Source organism: Schistocerca serialis, chromosome 3, assembly GCF_023864345.2.
Source record: "Schistocerca serialis cubense isolate TAMUIC-IGC-003099 chromosome 3, iqSchSeri2.2, whole genome shotgun sequence".
In the NCBI taxonomy this organism is placed as follows: Eukaryota; Metazoa; Arthropoda; class Insecta; order Orthoptera; family Acrididae; genus Schistocerca; species Schistocerca serialis.
The window spans coordinates 768,044,936-768,069,132 of NC_064640.1; the positions used below are offsets into that span (position 1 = coordinate 768,044,936).

Below are 24,197 nucleotides of genomic sequence, written 5' to 3' on the forward strand. Positions count from 1 at the left end.
TAATACAATTTTATTGTATATACGTACAATAAAATTGAACACTTAATTATCCCTTGCTCAAATTATAATTTCGTCCTCTATGAATTCCTCTATTGAGTAGTAATATTTCTCCCACAGAATCTGCTGTAGCCTCATTTTTAAAATTTCTGTCTTGATATTAAGTATGTTTTTTTTCCCATTAACTTGTTATATTTTGTCATCCCCATATACTGTGGAGTCTGTGCATATAATTTCAACTGGTGGTAGCATAAAATTATTTCTTGTGTTATATGTGTGGTTAAAATGATCCTCCTCAAGTAATTTTTATCTGCTGTGTAGGAAGATTATAATTTCATAAATGTATATGGAAGGAACACTTAGCCCTCAGGGGCTCAGCATTGATTTGCTGGGTATGGGTTTGGCGACCCCAAGATTGACCTGGGGACTGGTAAGCGCCGCCAGTCCTCTGTCACTGTAAGCTCTGGGCATGCTTCAGCGACCACCATGTGGTGTGGCGGTGGAACGTTGTGTGTCTCAGGGAGCGGGGATCTTGGCTTGGCTGCCCAGATTGCAAGGACGGAATAAACCTCCATAAAAAACCCTCAGTCTCATCGTGTACTGCACGCTGATGGAATGCATGGCTGTTGAGGTGGAACAGTCGTTAGCGGGCAACCTATTGGGAATGTGAAGTTTCATATTGGGAACCTGCCACACCTTAGTTGCATAAGGCTTACCCAAGCATGCGGGACTCTGTCTAGGTGGACTTCTAGTTCCCTAGCTGCTCATGGGTCTGAGATGGATCCTTCGAAACAGACTTCGGGTTTACACAGACTCTTTCAGGTATGAGTAACAGAATCATGCTGGTGGCCAGAATGTGTTTCTTATAATTAAACAGAAAGAGGGGAGCTTTGAGAAAGTTTCACCTTTTTACATTCACGAAGGGTTAGAGGGAATCACTGGAACATCAAAAACTGCCAAGCCTTGCGGAATGGGACCCTGTCAATAGAAATGTCCAATTCTCAACAGGTCAAGAACATCCAGAAAGCTCAGTGCCTCAGGGAGTATGCAATCGAATGTGAACTGCACAGCACCTTAAACTATAGCAAAGGTGTTGTGAATTGCAGGATCTGGTTGACATTCCCCAAGAAGTACTGATAGGCCAAGTGGTCCCAGGAAGGAATCGTTGATGTCCAGAACATTATGAAACGGGTGGATGGTCACCTCATGAAGTCAGACTCATTTATACTGACTTTCAGCAGCACAAAACTTCCTGGGCACATTAAGGCTTGTTTCCTCGATCTCAGTGTGCGGCCTTATTTCCCTAACCCGATGCACTGTCTTACCTGCCAGTGCTTTGGGCACACCATCTCGGGTTGTAAGGGGGCTGCCACATGTGGAAAATGTGGTAAGGCCACCCATAATGGTGTTGGTTGTGCATCTCCTCCAAAGTGTGTCAACTGCTCTGGTGATCACCCTGTCTGGAGTAGGGACTGCCGTGTCTTCCTTGAAGAAAGGAAGATACAGGAAATCAAAACGACTATATGTATTTCATATGGAGAGGCCAAAAACATCTATAAGGCCATGCAGCCCCTAGCATTTGCTACCTCCTTTGCATCTGCTCTTAAACAACCAGTTCCGAAGGACGATACTGATGTCCAAACGGAGGTTGCTAGTGTCAGCACTAGCGCCTGCATTTGCCAGTGCGCTTGTGCTGTTGCGATTCCCGCAAAGTCCACTCCCCAAAACATCAGACAAGTCTGTTGTTGTTGACATTGCAGAGCTCCCTGCTCCCTTAAAGACGCAGTCTGGTTCACCATCCAGCGCTGCCACTACCCCTGCTGCGATATTTTGGCCCCAAAGCCTACCCCTGGCAAAAAATCAAAGGCCAAGCATCCACCACTGCCAGAGTCTGGACGTAAACAGTCCGATGATGTGGATGTCCTTCTCTCTTATGTCTCTCTTGACTTCTCGGTAGAACTAATGGAGCTTCATGTCGGACGGGGGCAATCATCTTGCCCATAGACTGAGTGAGCCCCCACCCGTTACGTGCTTACTGCCCCAGCACAATGACATGGTGAAAGTACAACCCCCACGATGGATGGCTTCCATATTACAGTGGAACATTAATGGGTTAAGAACACTTGTGGAGGAACTGAAAATCCTAGGAGAGGAACGTCCTCTGTGCCCGTGTTTACAAGAAACACATTTTAAAGCCACTGACTCCCTCGTGCTCTGTGGCTGTATCCTTTACCTGAAGGATGACCTGACCGAGGACAGGGCCAAGGGGGGTGTTGCTGTGTTTGTCAATGACATGCATCACTCCTCCGCTCTCCCCCTGGCTACCAACCTGCAAGCAGTTGGTGTTGAAATTTATGGGTATTGGAGGGTCACTGTTTGTGCACAGCATCTCCCTCCACAATATGTGATCTACTCTGGGGCCCTTATAGCTCTCATGGAACAACTTCCTTGACCTTTTCTTCTCCTGGGAGAGTTCAGTGCTCACAATGTTTTGTGGGGCTCGAACTCTATTTGCCCTCGGGGGTCAAGTTTTGGAGAGCCTCATGACGTCTCACGAGTTGTGCATCCTAAACACAAGTACTCACTTTCACTTTTGTACTGCTACTGTGTCCTTCTCCGCCATCGGCCTCTCTTTCTGTTCTCCAGCCCTAGCATAATCTGTTCAGTGGGCGGTCATTGACAACCTCCGTTCCAGTGACCACTTCCCCCTCCACATTCACCTATTTGACAGAGCCATTTGTGAAGAGCAGCCACTCACATGGTTGGTCAGCAGGGCTAACTGGACACTGTTCAGCCAGCTGGCTGTGTTTGAACATGCGCCAGCATCCAGGAATGGGTGGACCATATCATACAAATGATCCATCCTATCGCTGACTTATACATCCCAAAGTCCTCAGTTCATCTCCGGAGGCAACCTGTGCCTTCGTGGATGGATGAGTGCCACTCCACCATTCTAAAGAGGCGTGCGGCTCTTCGACGATTTAAAAGCTGCCCTGCGGCAGACAACCTTTATAGCCTTTCGAGCTGCGAGAGCAAATGCCCGACTTGTGATTAAAGAGAGCAAGAAACGATCATGGCAAGCATTTCTGGTCTCCATCAACCGTTCCACTTGTTCTACGAAAGTATGGGAAGCCATCAGTAGGATTTCTGGTAAGCGCAGTCGCTCACCAATAGCTGCAGTGCTGACATGAAGATGTCTCCGAACAGCACCTGGAGACATTGCTCAGATGCTGGCAGAGACCTTTGCACAGACTACTGCAAATGCCACCCAGGATCTGGCGTTTCGTTGCTACTATGCGACTGCACAGAGGAGCAAATTGGACTTTGGTTCCAACGATTCCAAAAGTTACAACTCTCCCTTCTCCATGTGGGAGTTGGAATCAGCCCTGTCTGAGGCTCGTGACACGGTACCTGGTCATGACTAGATCCGGTACTGCATCCTTAGACATTTGCCAGCAGCTTTGAAAAAACTCCTCCTTAAATGTTTTAATCTTGTATGGCAGGCAGGTCATTTCCCCAACTTTTGGAGAGAGGCAGTTTTGATACCTCTTCTCAAACCGGGAAAGGACCGCATGTCCCCCAGTAGTTTTTGGAGTATTGCTTTAACGAGCTGTGTAGGAAAGACCCTGGAGCGAATGATTAACTGGCGTCTGGTCTGGCTATTATAGACCAGGCAACTCCTTAGCCACACTCAGTGTGGATTCTGCAGATTTCAGACCACTGTTGACAACCTGACTCTGCTCGAGGTGGCTACTCAGCAGTCTTTCCTATGTAGACATCACTGCATTGGAATATTATTCGATATCAATAACGCATACAGTACTGCTTGGCTACACTGTATTCTCACTCAACTGCATCAATGGGGCTTTCATGACAATCTCCCCATCTTCATTCAGTCCTTCCTGTCTCAGCACTATCTTAGGACCTGAGTTGGTGACTCGCTGTCAGATTGTTTCGAGCAGGAGAATGGTGTCCCTCATGGCAGTGTTTTAAGTGGTACGCTCTTTGCCATAGCCATCAATAGTATCACGTCTACAGTATGGAGTCCAGTACAGTGCTCCTTATTTGTAGACGATTTTACTGTTTTCCGTCCCCCTTCCAGTGTTGCATCAGCAAGCCGTCAGTTGCAACTTATTGTGCGGCAGTTAGAGGAGTGGGCTGCAAAGACGAGTTTCCAGTTTTCTGCAGGTGTGTGTGTGTGTGTGTGTGTTCATTTTAATCATTCTGGTCGTATTTTTCATTTGCCTGCCTTGCGTATGAGGGACACCATCCTAAGTTTTAGAGATTCAGTGCAGTTTCTGGGCCTCATTTTTGACTCCCAATTGTCGTGGTTGCTGCACCTGCGAGATCTGAAAGCCAGAACCCTGCAGGCACTGAATATCTCAAAAGTGCCTTAGTCACAGGTCTTGGGGAGCGGACAGGACGCGTCTCCTCCAGTTTTATAGGGCTTTCGTGTGTTATCGGCTGGACTACAGGTCACAGTGTATGGATCAGCGCTGGTCTTCCTATTTGAAGATCATTGATGCTGTCCACCATGACGGGGCTTCGGCTGGCCACGGGTGCTTATCGGACCAGTCCCACACCCAGCCTCTGTGCTGAGGCACGGGAACTGCCACTTACCATCCGGCGGCAGCTCCTCCTGGTGCGCCAAGTGTGTAAGTTTCTTGCAGCTCCAACTTCATCCACTACCCAATTTTTTGCTCATCTGCCCCATGGACTGTCTTTTTTCCCCCACTGTCCCTGATCCACATTGCCATTCAGGGTCCGCGTGTTATGTGTGCTGAAGTCACTCGGTGTGGAGCCCGTACAGCCCCAAATCCAGGGTTTTAACTGCCTGCCACCCTGGTTACTGGAGGGTCCCAGAATGATTTTAGATTTGGTTCGGTACAAGAGAGATTGCACTCCTGCGTCTGTTTTTAATGCAACATTTTCTGCCATTTTATCTGAGCACCACGACTATGTAGTAGTTTTTATGGATGGGTCAAAACGGGGGATTTTGTTGGTTGCTCTGTTGTTTTTCCAGATCGTGTCCTCAAGGTCTGATTACCTCCAGTGTTTACTCTCTTTGATGCAGAATTATCTGCGATCTTGTGGGCACAGAAGCAAATGAGACACTCTTCCCATCCTAAATTTCTTGTCTGTTCCGATTCACTCAGTGCCCTTCACTCATTGCAACGTTTGCATCCAGCAGTTAAAATAGTCCTCACCATCCAGGATGCCCTCCTCCAACTATGACGACAGGGGAAGGAGGTGACTTTCTGCTGGATTCCAGGGCACATCAGCATTGCTCGGAATGAAAGGGAAGATCTTGCAGCCAAGGAGGTGTGTCTCAATCCACAAGTATTTCAGTGTGCCATCCCCCTGCATGCTCTCACCTTGCTGGTGGGGGCCTCTAGAGTCTTGCGTCAGTGGGAAGATGAGTGGCTGGAAGTGACTGACAATAAGCTCTGTTTAGTCAAGCCCACAATATGTGTTTGCTCATCTTCCTTCCAGCCACATACACGGGACGAGGTTCTTCTCACTTGTCTTCGGATAGGCCACAGTCCTACGACACATGGCTTCTTGCTCCGATGAAAGGACTATCCAATGTGTAGTGGTTGTGGCGTCCAGGTCACTGTGCGCCACGTTTTATTGGATTGCATTTTATTTTCTGACCAGGGAGCTGCAGTTGACTTGCCAGCGGATCTGCTATCTCTTTTAGGTAATAATCAGACAAATATGACTAGAATTTTAAAGTTCTGTGACTTGTCCAATGTTTTTACCAAGATTTTAGGGAGAGGGTTTCAATTTGCTCACAGGGTGACTGGCTAGCCCACATTTTATGTAAATGGCCAGCCAGTGACAATTTCCTGTGTCGCCCTTGAAACTCCTTTTTTGTTTCACTTACGTTTTGTTCTCTTGTACAGCAATTTTCATTTTTCCTGCTTTCTTTGCGTGTATGCTCCCTTTTACAAATGTTGTCCACATTTGTTTCTTTTAATGTGTGTCAGGGCGCTGATAATCTCAGTGGGCAGTGCCCGTAAGACCCAACACACACACGCGCGCACACACACACACACACACACACACACACACACACACACACACACACAGAGGAACAGCTAGGATGTGTAGTTTCCGAAATAATGGGTGACAAGACTCTGTTTGCTGTGCAATACACATGTATTGGGAAATTTCCTTTTGCAGTTTCAGTATTCGAGATACATTACTTGAACTTTCCCAGAAATTTATCCCATAGCTAATGACAGAATCAAAATAACTACGATAAGTAATTTTTCCTGTACTCAGGTCAGTAGAATTTGGTAGTATTTTCACTGAAAATGCTAAACTGCTTAGTCTATTTGACAGGAGGTCAATATATGTATTCCAGCTTAAGTTCTTGTCCACGTTTAGTCCCAGGAATTTGACCATATCATCTTCTTTCATAAGTTGATTGTCATTTAGAATAATAATTCACTGCATCTGAGGTGACAGTTACTGCTTGTTTTCTATTGTGTAAGTATAATGTTTGCCAATTTAGAGCATTGTCCTTAATCTCGTATTTGTCTAATTTGTAGATAAGCAAGTCATGGTTCATGGAGTCAAATGCTTTTGTGAGATCACAGAGGATACCTGCAATTTAACTCCTCTGATCCAGTGATTTTCATATGTTTTCGATAAAGCTATTCATTGCACCCAGACTGTTTTTCCCTGGTAGAAATCCTAACTGGTTGCTTATAATAAGTTTTTGATCTGGTTTGCAGATACTTTATCTTGCCCTTCTGACAGGACTGGAAGAACAGAAATAGGGTAATAGTATCCCATGTCTTCCCTCGACCCTTTCTTGAAGGGAGGTCTGACTTTGGCATACTCCAAACCATCGGGTAAGCATCCCTGTTGAAAAGACTGGTTGAATATTTTAGTTAGGGGAGGTGCTATTGTGCCACACACTGTTTTAATCAACCCCCCATTTTCCACATCCTTTGTTGTGACTTTTTTTCAATCTATAAGATGTTCAGCTTTGTGATGGAATCCAATGGGATTTACTTTAGCTTGATACTTTGCTACATCAACATCTTATGAAGAATTCATTTAAACACACTTTAATATTAGATATTTCATTACTACTAACTCTTAACACCTAACAGACCACACTGCTTTTGTTTTACTTTTATGTTGTACAATGAACTTCTTGTTTGCCACTTTTATAAATATAGATTTATAATGACACACATACTCAATAAAATGTGTGTTTTTATTATATTTAGCTTCATTATAGAGTTTCCTCTTCTTGGCACTAGCAATTTTTATATCCTTCCGTATCCATTTAAGTTTATTAGTCATTTTATTGCATGTGTATTTTCCAAGCTTTTTCTGAAACATTTATGGATGGATAGTATCATCTGATTATTATTTTACATTTCTTTCTTTATATATTCTAGATAATCACCAAGATTATCTAGTGTTCTGGCTCTGTATTTGTCTTTTGACATTACAGAGTCCTTTCCTGAAATGCTTTTGTTATTCAGCCTATCATTTCAGTATATGTCCCATTCTGGATTTGATATTTCAGCCCTTTTTTTTTTCTACATGTGTCCTATTACAAGTATTATGTGCACATTGTTCCCTTTGATGAGTGACAGTACCTCTGGACCACAAAAGTGAGGTTAGCGGCTTTTACTACTTGATCCAGCTGCTGAAAGGTGCTGAGAATGGCTTCTGAACCCAGGCGACTGCGTCCATCATTGGTGCCAACATAAACTACAACTTGTAGCCGGCTTCACCCACTGTGTTTAGTTGGTGCTGGCAGAAACTATTTCCTTATGGGGCCCCATCAACTGCCTTCGGGCTCCCAGTAACAAGCAGTCCCTCCCTATATTCAGACCAAATGAGATGACACAGTTGTAAGACATTGGATTCACTTTAAGGAGGACAGTGGTTCATGTCCTCATCTGCCTGTCCAGAGTTAGGATCCGGGGTGTCCCTAAATAGTTTAAGACAAGTGCTGGGATGTTTCCTTTGAAAAGGATATGGCCTATTACCTTCCCAATCATTCCCCCATATGAACTTGGGCACTGTCTCTGATGACCTAGTTGTTGATTAGATGTTGAAACCTCAATATTCCTTCCGTTTTTCTGTGTGAATGTGATGGCATGAGAGGTGCAGGGGCCATCACCCCAGAGGTCCCATTGCTGCCACAGCCCTCAGCAGCATCTTGAACCTTTTCAGTGGAAGTCACCACATATCCTTACTGTTACCAATTTTGCCTGCAGTGCTAGTATCAGACAAAAATGATGTATGTAAAATATGCAAATACTTAGGAAAATTAAAAAACAAAACTCAATGCTGATAAATGAACAGTTGCACTGCTCATATCCACATAGACAAAAGTAATAAAATGACTAAACTAAATACTTTATACGAACTCAGTACTGCTACTATCGCTGCTGCTGCTGCTGTCAACACTACCAACTGTTGTTCTGTAGTCAGCAACTTGAGTGCCACTGCAGTTCCTTTTCAAACGAGCACTCAAGCCACTGTAATTTTTGTTTGTTAGTGCCTTGTTACTATTGTTAATGGGACAGTAGAATGAAAGAGATCCACTGTAAATTTTCAACAATAGATACTTGAATAGTAGTAGTAACAATGGACAAGGTTACATTTAAATGGATTATGTTATTATCTACAACAACCTTCAGATACAATTTTTATTCAATTAGTATGAAGTTCAAGACTACAGAGGAGTTGCCTAAGTCAAGAGTTAAATGAAGTCATTGGATACGACAAGGACTAAATATATGTTTAGTCTCTTTGTTTGGATACTAAGAAACACAGTCGATATAGTAAGTATACTATAGAGAATGCTACTGTATCAATGGCAGTAGTTATGAAATAAATGATGTAGTGAAATAAAATCCCAGCATTAGCCTAATGGCCATGAATAATGACAGAGAATGTAGAGGTGGCAAATTGTGGAAGGGTTGATGCTACGGGGCTGACTTGAAGTGTTGGAAGTGGACAGTGCACTGATATGAAACCGGTAAAGCCCCCACTTCGAGTCCCGCTTTTGCATGCTATTATGATCTGTTAGGAAGTTTCCTTAGCTCCCCTAAATCACTCAGGGTGAGTGCCTGGATAGTTCCTCACATGAAGCTACTGCCGGTTATTTCCAATTACTTTACTGATCTAGAATACCTTTGATGATCTAGCTACCAACTGGGTATTAAGCTTTAAACATACTTGCTTTGTTTGTGATATTGCTGTCCAGAATAAAGTATCAGTGATGTATGGATTCTGATTCAAGTGTTCTGGTAGAGAGTACTACAAAAGCATACCTTCAGTGTCACAACACTTTACACTGCTAAAAAGCCGACATTTTTGTGAGCTGTTAATGTAATTATATTAGTGAAACTAGAATTGTTTATTCACATCACTCATAGCAAATTCTTTTATAAATTTTATTATTCTCTGATTGTTCTATAATAATTTTGGAATTTTTCACAAATGTGAGTGTATGTTCAATCTGATTCCCCAAAGTATATACTCAATCTGACTCCCCAAAGTGATGTTATTGCATCTACTGTTGTGAAGTATTCATGTGTTTAATCATATCCATTGCTTTTTAAGGAATCAGCTGTGTTACGAAGGCAGTAATTGAAACAGTTATTTTGATTGATTGACATTTACGATGAAGTTAACTTATTTTTACTGCTTAATTCAAAACCTGTTTAGTGTTAAAAGAAAATTTATTTGTAGGTGAAGGTCCATCTCCAGAAGAAATTCTGTCTGCTCTTATAATCGATGACACAAAAATTGCTTTAAAATCAGGCTATGGCAAATATCTAACTGCCTGTAAAGATGGAAAAGTGACTGGACGATCAGCTGCATGCGGACCTATGGAGCAGTGGGAACCAATTTTTCAGGTGCTGTGTAACGTAATGGACAAATCTCATTACATAAATATGCTGAATTATTAAGAATACATTGATCAAACAGGGGAAGACCAAGAGATAGATGGGTGAAGGGAGTGAAGGAATGTGTGACGAGAAGAGGAGAGAACTGGACGAAGGTGGAAGAGGGGGAATGGTAGAAAGACAGAACACGATGGAGAGGCTTGTGTTCCTGACAGACCCAGCCAGTGGCCGGAAACTGTCCAAGATGATGATGATGATTAAGAATACATTGACACGCAAACAAAAATTTACACTGAACAGTCAAAACATTATGACCACTGACCACCATGACATTGGATGCCACATGGTAGCAATGTGGGCACATGACGTGGTAACAAAAGTACATAAACAGAGCGGACATGAATGGGGATGACCATTGCGAAGATATGGGCTGCAAATGGGGAAACCCATTGAGATAAGCAGCTTTGACAAAGGGCATATTATTATTACACAGAGCCTGTGACTGAGTCTCTCAAAATCGGTGAAGCTGGTCGAATGTTCACATACTACTGTTGTGAGCATTTACGGAAAGAGGTAGAAGAAAAGTGAAACTACCACTAGGCACTAAATGGTTGGATGTCCAAAACTCTTCACTGAATGTGGGGTTCGGAGGCTTGTCTGCTCTGTGAAGTAGGAGAGATGGTGATCTGTGGTATCTCTACCGAAAGAGTATAATGCTGATGCACACGCAATTGTTTTGGAGCACACTGTTCATTGTATATTGTTGAACAGACTGTGTTCACATGTTGAACCATCATCATCATCAGTTAAGATTGCAGTGGGTGTGGGACCATTGGGATTCGACAGTCTATCAGTGAAAACGTCAGCTCTTCAAGTGAATCACATTTTTGCTACACTAGGTCACTAGTCATCTCCACAAATGCCTCGAAATGTGAAGAGTGCCATGTACGCAGGCTGGTGGAGTCAGTAATATGCTGCAGGAGACATTTTCTTGCTTTTGCATGGGACCTGTGATAATAATCAAGACAGCGATGCCATCTTTTAGCAGGTACAATTATCTGTGTCTTGGAGCCAGAATCATGCCACAGTAGTTTGTGGAGCATTATAGTGAACTCACATTGATGTCTCGGCAACCATATTCACCTGATGTAAATCCTGGGGAACCTATCCATGTCGCTATCAGGCACCATCACTGCGTATGCAAATCAGCGGCCCATTATTTATGCAAATTACATGACCTGTGTGTACACATCTAAGGCCACATACTTCCACAAACCTACCAATGAACTGTCGGATCCCTGATATGCAGAATCATTTATGTATTTTGTTCCTAAGATGGACAAACAAGCTATTAAGCAGATGGTCATAATGTTTTTGCTCATCGGTATATAAAATTTCTTTATAATTTGGGACAACACTTTCACCATCTCTTACAATTTACTTTTGGACAGTTCCTGCTTGTTAAGTCCCAAGCAAATTTTCAGTGTTATTAAGTGTTTTATTAAGAATCAATTTGTTAAAAGACTTCCTACAAATACTCTGAAAGAACTGAGAGAAATATATATTTCATCACATACAAATTCAAAAATTGCCTTTAAATTTAGGTTTCTTCACCTCTTTTTCTATAAGGCTGTTAGTAAGTAATGTTCTCTCTCTTTTCAAAAGAGAATTCAGTAAGGTCAGAACTTACATGTCAAAGTGTTAATGTAAACAGATGTATAATTTGTTTGATGAAATCTCTAGCATTAGAATAATTCATAAATGCTTCTCTTTGAAGGAAGTAGCTTTTTATAATAACTGTTGATTTTAATGTTTCACAAAAGACAAAATTCTACTATCAGTTTAGAACAGAATGAACAATGACAGTTGAAGTAAAGATAAATTTCACTAGTTTTCCATGGCACAGTTAAGAGGGTGTGTCTTGTGAAAGAAAGAAAAAAATGAAACCAACATTCTGTATTTATTTGCGATTGTGGGACCTAAGTAAGTCAGACTAGAACACCAAACATTACAGAAGAAAGACTAAAAATTTAATTAGCTCTGAATGTGATTGCAATAATAAATTGCTCATAAAAAAATGCAGATAATGTTCATGATGAACATGGTATTGGATTAAGTAAACTTAGTATCTGTGTCACAGCAGTGATGAAAAGATAATTTTCCCCCTTTTATAATATTAATGTCTGTAGCCATTGCATGCTTTGTTAATAAGTTTACGGTCTTTGTAGTTAATATGAATGTGTAAGATACTAATATGCACCATGAACTTAATCATGCTCATACAATTCTTATATTTGTAGGATGGAAAGACAGCACTTCTTGGATATTCTGGTTGCTTTATGAGTGTATCAGAGGATGACATGCTCATGGCTGTGAATCGTGTTGTTGGGCCTAATGAGGTTTTGCAAATTCGTTCTTGTGCAGTCCAAGAAGCTCCAAAAACTTCAAGTTTGCCTGCAGAAGAGGAAGGAAATGTTAAACAAGTAGAAATCAATTTTGTGTAAGTGAACTTATAAGAAATATCTCATATGCCACTTTTCCAGTCAGGGGAGCTCATTATTATTCAGATTATAATAAACATGGTTATCTCGGAAAAAATTAGACACTTATCAATTATTTAAGATTGTTGTTGTTGTGGTCTTCAGTCTTGAGACTGGTTTGATGCAGCTCTCCATGCTACTGTATCCTGTGCAAGCTTCTTCATCTCCCAGTACCTACTGCAAACTACATCCTTCAGAATTTGCTTAGTGTATTCACCTCTTGGTCTCCCTCTACGATTTTTACCCTCCACGCTGTCCTCCAATACTAAATTGGTAATCCCTTGATGCCTCAGAACATGTCCTACCAACTGATCCCTTCTTCTAGTCAAGTTGTGCCACAAACTCCTCTTCTCCCCAATTCTGTTCAATGCCTCCTCATTAGTTATGTGATCTACCCATCTAATCTTCAGCATTCTTCTGTAGCACCACATTTCGAAAGCTTCTATTCTCTTCTGTCCAAACTATTTATCGTCCATGTTTCACTTCCATACACGGCTACACTCCATACAAATACTTTCAGAAACGACTTCCTTACACTTAAATCTATACTCATTGTTAACAAATTTCTCTTCTTCAGAAACACTTTACTTGCCATTGCCAGTCTACATTTTATATCATCAGTTATTTTGCTCCTCAAATAGCAAAACTCCTTTACGACTTTAAGTGTCTCATTTCCTAATCTAATTCCCTCAGCATCACCTGACTTAATTCGATTACATTTCATTGTCCTCATTTTGCTTTGTTGATGTTCATCTTATAACCTTCTTTCAAGACACTGTCCATTCCGTTCAACTGCTCTTCCAAGTCCTTTGCTGTCTGTGACAGAATTACAATGTCATTGGCGAACTTCAAAGTTTTTATTTCTTCTCCATAGATTTTAATACCTACTCTGAGTTTTTCTTTTGTTTCCTTTACTGCTTGTTCAATATACAGATTGAATAACATCGGGGAGAGGCTACAACCCTGTCTCACTCCTTTCCAAACCACTGCTTCACTTTCATGTCCCTCGACTCTTGTAACTGCCATCTGGTTTCTGTACAAATTGTAAATAGCCTTTCACTCCCTGTATTTTACCCCTGCCACCTTCAGAATTTGAAAGAGAGTATTCCAGTCAACATTGTCAAAAGCTTTCTCTAAGTCTACAAATACTAGAAACGTAGGTTTGCCTTTCCTTAATCTATCTTCTAAGGTAAGTCGTACGGTCAGTATTGCCTCACGTGTTCCAATATTTCTATGGAATCCAAACTGATCTTCCCTGAGGTCAGCTTCTACCAGTTTTTCCATTCGTTTGTAAATAATTCGTGTTAGTATTTTGCAGCTGTGACTTATTAAACTGATAGTTTGTTAATTTCCACATCTGTCAACACCTGCTTTCTTTGGGTTTGGCATTATTATATTCTTCTTGAAATCTGAGGGTATTTCGCCTGTCTCATACATCTTGCTCACAAGATGGTAGAGTTTTGTCAGGACTAGCTCTTCCAAGGCTGTCAGTAGTTCTAATGGAATGTTGCCTACTCTCAGGGCCTTGTTTCGACTCAGGTCTTTCAGTGTTCCATCAAACTCTTCACGCAGTATCACATCTCCCATTTCATCTTCATCTACATCCTCTTCCATTTCCATAATATTGTCCTCAAGTACATTGCCCTTGTATAGACCCTCTATATACTCCTTCCACGTTTCTGCTTTCCCTTCTTCGCTCAGAACTGGGTTTCCATCTGAGCTATTGATATTCATACAAGTGGTTCTCTTTTCTCCAAAGGTCTCTTTAATTTTCCTGTAGGCAGTATCTATCTTACCCCTAGTCAGATAAGCCTCTACATCCTTGCATTTGTCCTCTAGCCATCCCTGCTTACCCATTTTGCACTTCCTGTCGATCTCATTTTTGAGACATTTGTATTCCTTTTTGCCTGCTTCATTTACTGCATTTTTATATTTTCTCCTGTGAGCAATTAAATTCAATATTTCTTCTGTTACCCAAGGATTTCTACTAGCCGTCGCCTTTTTACCTATTTGATCCTCTGCTGCCTTCACTACTTCATCCCTCAAAGCTACCCATTCTTCTTCTACTGTATTTCTTTCCCCCATTCCTGTCAATTGTTACCTTATGCTCGTCCTGAAACTCTGTACAACCTCTGGTTTAGTCAGTTTATCCAGGTCCCATCTCCTTAAATTCCCACCTTTTTGCAGTTTCTTCAGTTTTAATCTACAGTTCATAACCAATAGATTGTGGTCAGGGTCCACATTTGCCCCTGGAAATGTCTTACAATTTAAAACCTGGTTCCTAAATCTCTGTCTTACCATTATATAATCTATCTGATACCTTTTAGTATCTCCAGGCTTCTTCTATGTATACAACCTTCTTTCATGATTCTTGAACCAAGTGTTAGCTATGATTAAGTTATGCTCTGTGCAAAATTTTACCAGGCGGCTTGTTTCATTTCTTACTCCCAATCCATATTCACCTACTACGTTTCCTTCTCTCCTTTTTCCTACAATCGAATTCCAGTCACCCTTGACTAGTAAATTCTAGTCTCTCTTCACTATCTTAATAATTTCTTTTGTCTCATCATACATTTCATCAATTTCTTCGTCATCTGCAGAGCTAGTTGGCATACAAACTTGTACTGCTGTAGTAGGCGTGGGCTTCATGTGTATCTAGGCCACAATAATGTGCTCACTATGCTGTTTGTTGTAGCTTACCCGCACTCCTATTTTTTTATTCATTATTAAACCTGCTCCTGCATTGCCCCTATTTGATTTTGTATTTATAGCCCTGTATTCACCTGACCAAAAGTCTTGTTCCTCCTGCCACCGAACTTCACTAATTCCCACCATATCTAACTTTAACGTATCCATTTCCCTTTTTAAATTTTCTAACCTACCTACCCAATTAAGGGATCTGACATACTATGCTCCGATCCATAGAACGCCAGTTTTCTTTCTCATGATGACAACATCCTCTTGAGTAGTCCCTGCCTGGAGATCGGAATGGGGGACTATTTTACCTCCGGAATATTTTGCCCAAGAGGATGCAATCATCATTTAACCATACAGTAAAGCTGCATGCCCTCGGGAAAAATTGCAGCAGTAGTTTCCCCTTGCTTTCAGCCGTTCGCAGTACCAGCACAGCAAGGTCGTTTTGGTTAGTGTTACAAGGCCAGATCAGTCAGTCATCCAGACTGTTGACCCTACAACTACTGAAAAGACTGCTGCCCCTCTTCAGGAACCACATGTTTGTCTGGCCTCTCAACAGATACTCCTCCGTTGTGGTTGCGCCACCTATGGTACGGCTATCTGTATCGCTGAGGCACGCAAGCCTCCCCACCAACGGCAAGGTCCATGATTCATGGGGGGGGGGAGATTATTTAATATTATGTGGGAATACAGAAAGATACATTATTTTACCTTCGAAGGTTGCTGAATGATTCTCGTTCTTATGTTTTGTATAGTAGTCTCATACAAAGGCGGGTTAGTCACCTAACACATGTTATGGGCTCTGTGCTGTCTGGAGTTCTGCAGCCACATTGCTTGGATTTTCAGGAGAAGTAGTTTTTTTATATGCCCTCACATCATATGACATAGGCCATTGAACAAAACCTTTGGACAACCAGATTTTCCTAAAGTCTGACAGTTATTCTTTTGAATTAGGGTTAGCAGTAACTTAACTGACTTGGTACTGTTATTGTGACACTGTTTTAAGTTCCTGCCAATAATTTTGAGTTCAGCTACAGTGATGCTGTACAGTATGTTTGTCTACCATGACTGAATGGAATACTGTAAAGTTTCCATGCCTGCTTTAATTTTTAACCTGTTCAGCTATGCCACTCACTTCTGTCAGATGTCACACTGTGAAGTTTCCAGCTTCCGCTCAGGCTTTACCAAATGGTGTGTCACAAAGTTTTACTGTGTGGCATGGTCTACAGAGAATGTCACAATAATGTGTTCTATCCAGAGGCCTAAACTTTGTAATACTTAGTGAAACAGTACATAATTGACAATTTGTAGATGGCTGTGATTGAAAATTGATTTTTTTTTCTTTATTTGTTTTATCTTCCAATAGTCACTGGTTTTGTGTTTACAATTACCAGTTTTAGTGGTGCAATCATTAGGATGTAAAGTGTTCATATTTGTAGCTGATTCACACTTCAGTTTGGGCATGAAATATACTTACTTCTTCTGGGATGTAGATGATGTATTGCAAAAACCATCCGGAATTGCCAATATTTGTCTTTCATGTAAAACTTATTATGGGAATACAGTGGAATCTCATTGCCATGTTTCTGAAAGGACCACAGATTTTGAACCTGATAAGTGGGAAACGTTCTATGGAAAAATACCTAATTTGGTAATTATTCGACTTTTTTGTCAGTGAAAAAGTGGAATTAAGGGTGCCATCTTTGGCGTAATATGGTATAACATCACAAGTCCTGACAAGCTATGTCAATACATTATGTTCAAAATGTGCCCTTTTTGAGATCAAATTTGGAGTGTCAAACCCAGAAAATCTCAAAATTGCGTGTTAGTACATAAAAAGCAAAAATGTATTAAACTTGGCTACATTGGCTAAATCCAATACATCTTATGTGTACACTTCTACCATCAGCCAACTGTAATGCAAGAGTCATGTGATGTGAGAGCAATAACCTCTTGCATCCAAAATGCGAACCTGGTATGTGAAATAGAAAAAATAAAATTATGCTAAAAATAACATATAGTGTGTAGTCCTGCCTTCACAAACTTTTGAAAAACATATCAATAGTTGACTGTTTCTTTTGTCCTGATTTTAATATTATACTGCCCATCTAAGTTAACATGTTCATCGCTTCTTTGTTGACTTCCAAACTCAGAAACATAATGCTTAACTGTGTCCATTGCTTCAGCAGTCTTTGACATTGTAGGAATCAATATAGGTTCTGGTTCATCCTTGTCTTCACTTTCTTCTTGTTTTTTTGTCATCTGTTCCTGTAAGACTTCATCAGTTGTTATGGTTTGAAAGACAGCATCACCTTCCTGACAGTCACTATATTCATCGAAGCTAAGGCAGTAAGAGTTTTCTTCTTGCCCTATTATTTGTTGCCATTGTTCAGCAGCAATTACTTCATTTTGTACTGTTATGTCTTCTGTGGGTATCTGATGAAAGCCAATCTTCTTGAAGCAGTTTGAGATTGTGCTTTTCTGCATGGAATCCCTGGCACTTCTCGCAAATTTCATCATAGAATGAAGACAAGCTGGCCTCTTCTGTACAAGAATGTTCCTTTATTTTTGAGTAAGCGTTTTATAATGCCTTCTTCAAGTGGCTGAAGGTGACTAGTACAGTGGGGAGGAAAAAACACTGAATTTTTACTATGTAAATATGACATTTCTTGGGGATGCACTGCACATTGGTCAGTAAGCAGGGTGATTTTCCTATTTCAAATGCCTAACCTTGCATCCTAGGCACACAGTAATTGTTTGAATATATTTGTCATTACCCATGCATTTACATTACACGCATATTGACATGGAAATGTCTGCACATTTTTGAAGCATCTTGGACACTTCACCTTTCCAATTAGTCCTGGCATGATCTATTCTGTTCCACTTTCATTAGAACATAATAAATCAGTTAGCCTCTCTTATTAAATTTTCCGCTGTGGTACGTTTCTCCTCTGAACTTAAGAGTTTTGTCATGCAGAAGGTGAAAAAATAAACCTGTTTCATTTGAATTAAAAACATCATAGACACTGTTCTTTCCTATGATTGATGGAAGAATGTTTTTCCATGACTGAACAGTGTCAATGTTCACGCTTCAGCCTCACTTTGAACAAATGTATACCTAAGTTATGTGTGTTCTTAACTTTCGTTCCAACAGTTGGATACTTTGAAATCTTTGAGGCCCAACTCTTGTGTCAAATATATTGCTTTCATTTTTGTTTGCAGTTTCCTGTTTCCAAACATACTGTTTCAATTATTCTTTGTTTACTTAGTGGTGTAATTAATGTTGATGAGGAGTGTTCAGTTTTTATGCATTATAAACACGCTTCATATAAGAGTTTTTGTCAATTTCCTGATTAATATTCCACTTTCCTTCATTTGTTAACTGTCTCTTGTTTGGCTCCCACCTAAGTCGGAAGTCGTCAGAGCTACTGCCAACCTATGTGGTTATTTCTACTGTAGCAGTCGATCAGTATGGCGTGCAAAGTTGCCGGAACTGAATAGCATTGTCTCCCTGCACATTTCTGCACCACACAGCTGCAAATTTCCTACTTCCACCACTCTCATGACTCTTGGCAGTAAAAGTTGCAATGGCCAAACAGTACGAATACTGCCAAATTTGAATGCACAAAGCAGAGAGGGAGAACACACAAATGAGTCAGTTTAACATACATTTAAGCCCTTTCGGCTGGGACTTCCAAAAATTGACGTAATATGTGGGAAAATGTGGTAATGAGGGATGTACTAATGAGATTCCACTGTATAGGTCCAAGTCAAGATAGCCAGACGATCAGAATACAGGGAGTTTTGTCTCAGTTTATGCTCAGATTTGTATACTGCTGTATTGCCATAGGTCATGTGATCTGACATCTGAGATATTGCCTTTGTTTTATATTGTGTGAATACATCAAATTATTATTATTTTATCGACATTTTATACATGATTGATGGAACTTGGGACTTAAAAAAAGGTGTTGTTTTTTGATATCATAAAATTTTCTGTTGCGAACAATGGTTCTTATTTAATTTATTTTTCACGAGTTGCATTTTTGATGATAACTCCCATTTTCACTCGTCTTTTGTTGCATTATGATGAATTAAATGAGTGGCTTGATGTGTGTGAACTGGTAAATCATTCTGGAACTTTCACTGTTACACAAGCAAGTGAAAATTTGTCATTATTGACACTTCTCCTTCTGCAGATATTGTGAAGGAAAATTTATTTCACATTTCCAATGATAACCTACTGTATGTTTGCATTGCAATAAGGTTTTCTGTATAATGCAGCAATTTACACACTTCAGGGTCATATTTAACTCATCAAAATGTAACAAAAAACACACTTGGAAGTGTAAATTCTTTCCTGGAATGCATCAGATGCCAGATAAAGAAAGTAAATAAACTAAATAAAAATGTAAAATAAAAAACTGGTCAAATGTTTTGTTTAATGATTTGACTAAAAATATAAAATAAAATAGACTGGAGAAACATTTGATGTGTATTTGAATGCTGCTTGAGAGATCATGTACAAAAAATAAGATTACATTGTCTACATAATTCACTAGATAAATGTCCTCTGGTACCATTCGTAATTCTAAGATACTGAGTCCAATGTTGAGCTTCGAATTCTCAATCGGCACCTCATATGCTGTACATGATCCTGAGCATCATTCAAAGGCGCATCAAATGTTTCTTTAATCTTTTTTATATTCTACTTTTGGACAAATCATTTCACAAAACTTTTGACAGGCTTGTTTTCCAATTTTTTTGTTTCACAATTATTTTTATTGACAGTTTAGTATCACAACAATGTAAATTTTTATGTACCAAGCTGGTGGGCCTTGAAAAGATGAACTTTTTGATCCTTCATTTACATAGCTAGCAGGCAGCAGTTGTTTGTCTAATAGTTAAACTTTCCCTTAAATCACTAACTTTTTCTTAATTATCATGACTACTTTCAAACAATTAACCATTGTTTCTTCTTCTAGTCAAGACCTCATGCTAGACAATTTCGTACTCCATTAGTCAATTTCCAACTCTTCATTTAATTGTGAAAAGTCAGACAAAAATTCATCATGTAGTGTGTAGGGAGTCTCGTTTTTGCTCCACTCAAATAGTTGACCAAAAATGTGTTACAGCAGCAAATCTTCAATGGAAGGTGGAGTTGAGTGGTTGATTAAACAAGACTGAAAATGTTAATAATGTTTAGAACAATGTGTACTCCATTGTAGCTAACTAGTACAGAAAACACACACACACACACACACACAGCAAAAAAGAGCATGCATGCATTTGTTAGCTTTACATCTTTCATTGTTTATTTTCCACCCAGGACTTTCCATTATCATATTAGGAGCAAGTATTTTGATATTAAGGAGGAACCTTCATCACTTCTTAGTTTTTTTTAATACAGAATTTGCATCCATGACAGTTTTGTGTAGTTATGAGCAGAAATGCAGAAAACTTCCTGTTCAACTGAAACTCAAAATTATCCAAGTGTCAAAGACAATCATAATGTTAAACTCGCCATCAAAGGATCCTCTTTGTATGCTACATTGTAAAATAATTAGGCTTTTCCAAATGTTGAAGCTAAAGTTCATTCTGTATTGAAAATGAAACAAAAATTTGTATGTCGTCATTCAAAGATTTAGAACCTTCTTCGTAATATGGCCTCATGGAATGAGAAGTGAGGACATTGTTATATGCAAAAATGTATTGCGAGAGAAAGCGTGAGAAGTGGCACTGAAAATTGTGATTCGACATAGACATCAAACACCTGGTTTGGCCTTTTAAAAAAAGAAGTGATAAATTCAGGTGAGGGAACTGAGGCTGAAGAATACTGAAGAACAATATTTTGATGCATCGGATTCGAGGATATAAGGCAAACATTTTCAACTTTGGTGATACTGGCATCTTTTTTTCAATTTTCTCTCCTCAGTAACATACTCTGCCCACGTAAAGCACACATTTCTGTGAGTTGCACAGGCCCCATACCAAATCTGCTTCGTAGATTAAAAACGGGGGCTGTTGCACTGGCCGACCTGGATGCAGTTTTCCACATCCACCAAGGAAAATGCAAGGCTGGTTCCCACTTCTTGCCTCTGATATACAGTGTGCAAACACTTTGAAAAATGCTGTCATGTTTGAACATGCAATTGCACTATATGCGTCTGGAACAGGTATACAGATTCATCCCGTGGGTGGGGGGGTTGAGCCGTCAGTAGCTTTAAACAGGATGCATATGCCCCAGGAACTCCAGGGAAAAAACTGGGAATTTTTTCATCCAGTAGAAAACTGGGAAAAATTTGGGAATTTTTCATTGTTTTCAGTTAAATTTTTGTAATTTTGATTGGTAACAACTGATATCATAACAAAGACTTTTACTGTAGCCCTCTACTGCAGAATAATAGTGCAACAATAAAACATGAACTAGAGAGAAATACCGATTTAAGACTTAAGTTGTAAAGAAAATGTGTCATTTACAACAACAAAACACAGTGCGCACATAAGCATATGCCAGCAGCGAAATGTGTCAAAGGCTTTAGGACTAAGGCTGTTCAGTACTTCGTAACAACAAACTGCTTTCGATGAGCGTGGGATCACATCTTTTTAAATTAGGTTCAATTGTAGCAGTTGCCGGTGGACTCAAGTGCATGCACACAGCTGAAACCATGTATGACCAGCACCTTGTCCTGCCTCTGGCTACTTGAAGTGTAGCTGTTAGATGTATAAGCAATAGCTGCAAGCAGCTAAATGCTACCTGGAAAAGTTTTTCTGGCATGTCCAAGCTCCCAGATTCGCGCATGTGCAGAGCTGTAGTGGGGAGTAATCTTCACGTGACCTGTGTTTACATTTTGTGATTTTGCTGTTCTCTTTTGTTTACAGCTCTCACGTCAAATGAAAACAAAACAGATTTTTGTGGCTGTAAGCTATCAAATGAACTAAAATACATTCACATAATCATGGAAGATTAAAATGTCTAATTACTTTCAGTTTTCTGATTTTATTTTATTTCCATGTTACTGGCAAGCAAGCATTAATCACTTAGTAGAACAATGAAGTTATTTTTGTCAGTTTGCTAAAGAAATTTGGAGTTTATTAATCTTTTCTGCGGAGACGCTCAGTTTATTTGAAACAAAGTGTTTCATTCAACACTATTACTAGTGTTAACTGTTCGCTGAGTTTAAAGTGCACGTTTTCATCTTCTGGCACTTAAGGCATTAATGCCATAATAAAGAAGCAAACATGAGATAATGCAGTGATGGTACTCCAAAAAAGTTGGCTCCCCGAAAATTGAACTGAAAAGCTTTAGAGAATTTTACATACCTGCCTTCTGTTAAACACAGCTTACATGTTGCGGTGCATCAAAGATCTTTCCAAAATGCTTTATTTTGTTGCTGGGTTATATTTTGTATAGTGCCTGTGTATAAAACATTTATGATTCAGGGGATTGATAAGTTTTACAGTTCTGAAGGAAAGTATGGTGTCACTTAATGCAGAGAAATTGTATTTTCACCTGTGAAAAACTATATTTTTAACAATGAATTCTGGGAATAATCCGGGAACATTCTTTTTCCTTGTTGGCCTATACCCCCGTGGTAAAATGTGTTTGGGAGTGGCAACTTCATCATAATAATAGCCTATATAAGGGTATGGTTGGTTCACCATGAAATCGGGGAAGTACCATACCAATCATAACCTGGTATTGGCTAGATGAAAGTGCACATGAAACCAAAGTATGTGAAAGAACCAAATACAGAGTAAGGAAAATGGACAGTGCTGCTCTGTGTTGATATGACTGTAATGAAAAGTTGATACCATTAATAATTGGAGATTTTAAAGCCTAGAAACACTGCCAAAGGCATCAATGACTGAAGAAATTTTTGATGAGATTATTTAGCAGTTTAAATGTCAAGATTGATGCATAGGAAGAAATATTGTTTTTATTACTGAAAGATGCCTTTCATGTCTCAAGGCAGCCTCATGTCTTAGGAACACAAATTTTGTCTTTTTCATGATAACTGAACAAATCTCCTCCACCCCAGGGCTTAGACATAATTAATTCTGTGAAATCAAAATATGAAATTACTGTTGTGGATAGGTGAATGTCGTTCCTTGCGAGAATGATGGCAATAAAAATGAACATTTTATGGCTATGCAACAGGTTTCATAATACTCTGAATGCCTATGTTTAATTTTTTTTTTCAAACATTATCATTGGTTCCATGTCATTTGAGGAAAGTAGAAAGTCATCACAGATGATGTAGCTCAAGAAACCGTTTGGGATTTTCTTTTTCCTTGTGTTTTTTTACACCTCAGATGGATGTAATTAAGCTGTGTGATGTTCATATAAATGAACAAGCTGAAATAGGTGCTGGTGAAAGGTGTAACCCAGAAGAAAAATTAAGTAAAAATTTTCGCTACCAGCAGAAAATCTTTTGATGTTAGAAATTAAACCATTGTTTGTACAATTACAAACTCAAACAGCTGTTTCAAGGCATTTGTGACATCAAACAGTGACATGCAAGTTCAGTGAGATATTGCTGATTCCATACATTTTTATATTTTTGTCATTGACCTGCCATCCTATATTTAGAAGTTTTCGCACACGAAGAAGAAGTTAGCATTTTTTGAAGGTTATCTTGACACCTTTGGTCCATTAAGATTGGGACATATTTTGAGCTCAAAGTCAAGCTCATGAGTCAGCTTGCCTTTATATCCTGATGATGATGATAATGCAGCTGTTATGTCTGAACTAAAGATCAACAATTTATCTGTGAATTTGCTACAACTTAGTTCAACATTTTTGCCCCCCGCCCCCCCCCCCCCCCCCCCGCACCCTCATCCACAAAAAGAAAGACCTACCTACCAACTGAAGAAATCCATTGTGAATTACTCCCATTTACTATATTAGCAGTAGAACACAACCTGTTGCAAAAGGAAAGGGAAGTCCTGGATTTGTTGTGAACTTAATCACAAATGGGTTTTAATTCGCATAGTGTTTCATAATTATTCATTAAAAGAGAACTTTTTCTGAAAATATTGTTAAGTAAAAGTGAGTTTCATTATCACT

General features: G+C 39.8%; 1 protein-coding gene across 1 annotated transcript in view; it reads left to right on the forward strand.

Moving 5' to 3' along the window:
• The window catches only part of LOC126470610 (protein FRG1 homolog), a 39,634-nt gene that overhangs the window by 12,412 nt on the left and 3,025 nt on the right, over positions 1–24,197 (forward strand). The window contains exons 4-5 of the mRNA XM_050098564.1: positions 9,733–9,899; positions 12,191–12,390. Of these exons, the coding sequence (XP_049954521.1) occupies positions 9,733–9,899; positions 12,191–12,390 (367 nt within the window). The remainder of the gene's footprint in view (positions 1–9,732; positions 9,900–12,190; positions 12,391–24,197) is intronic.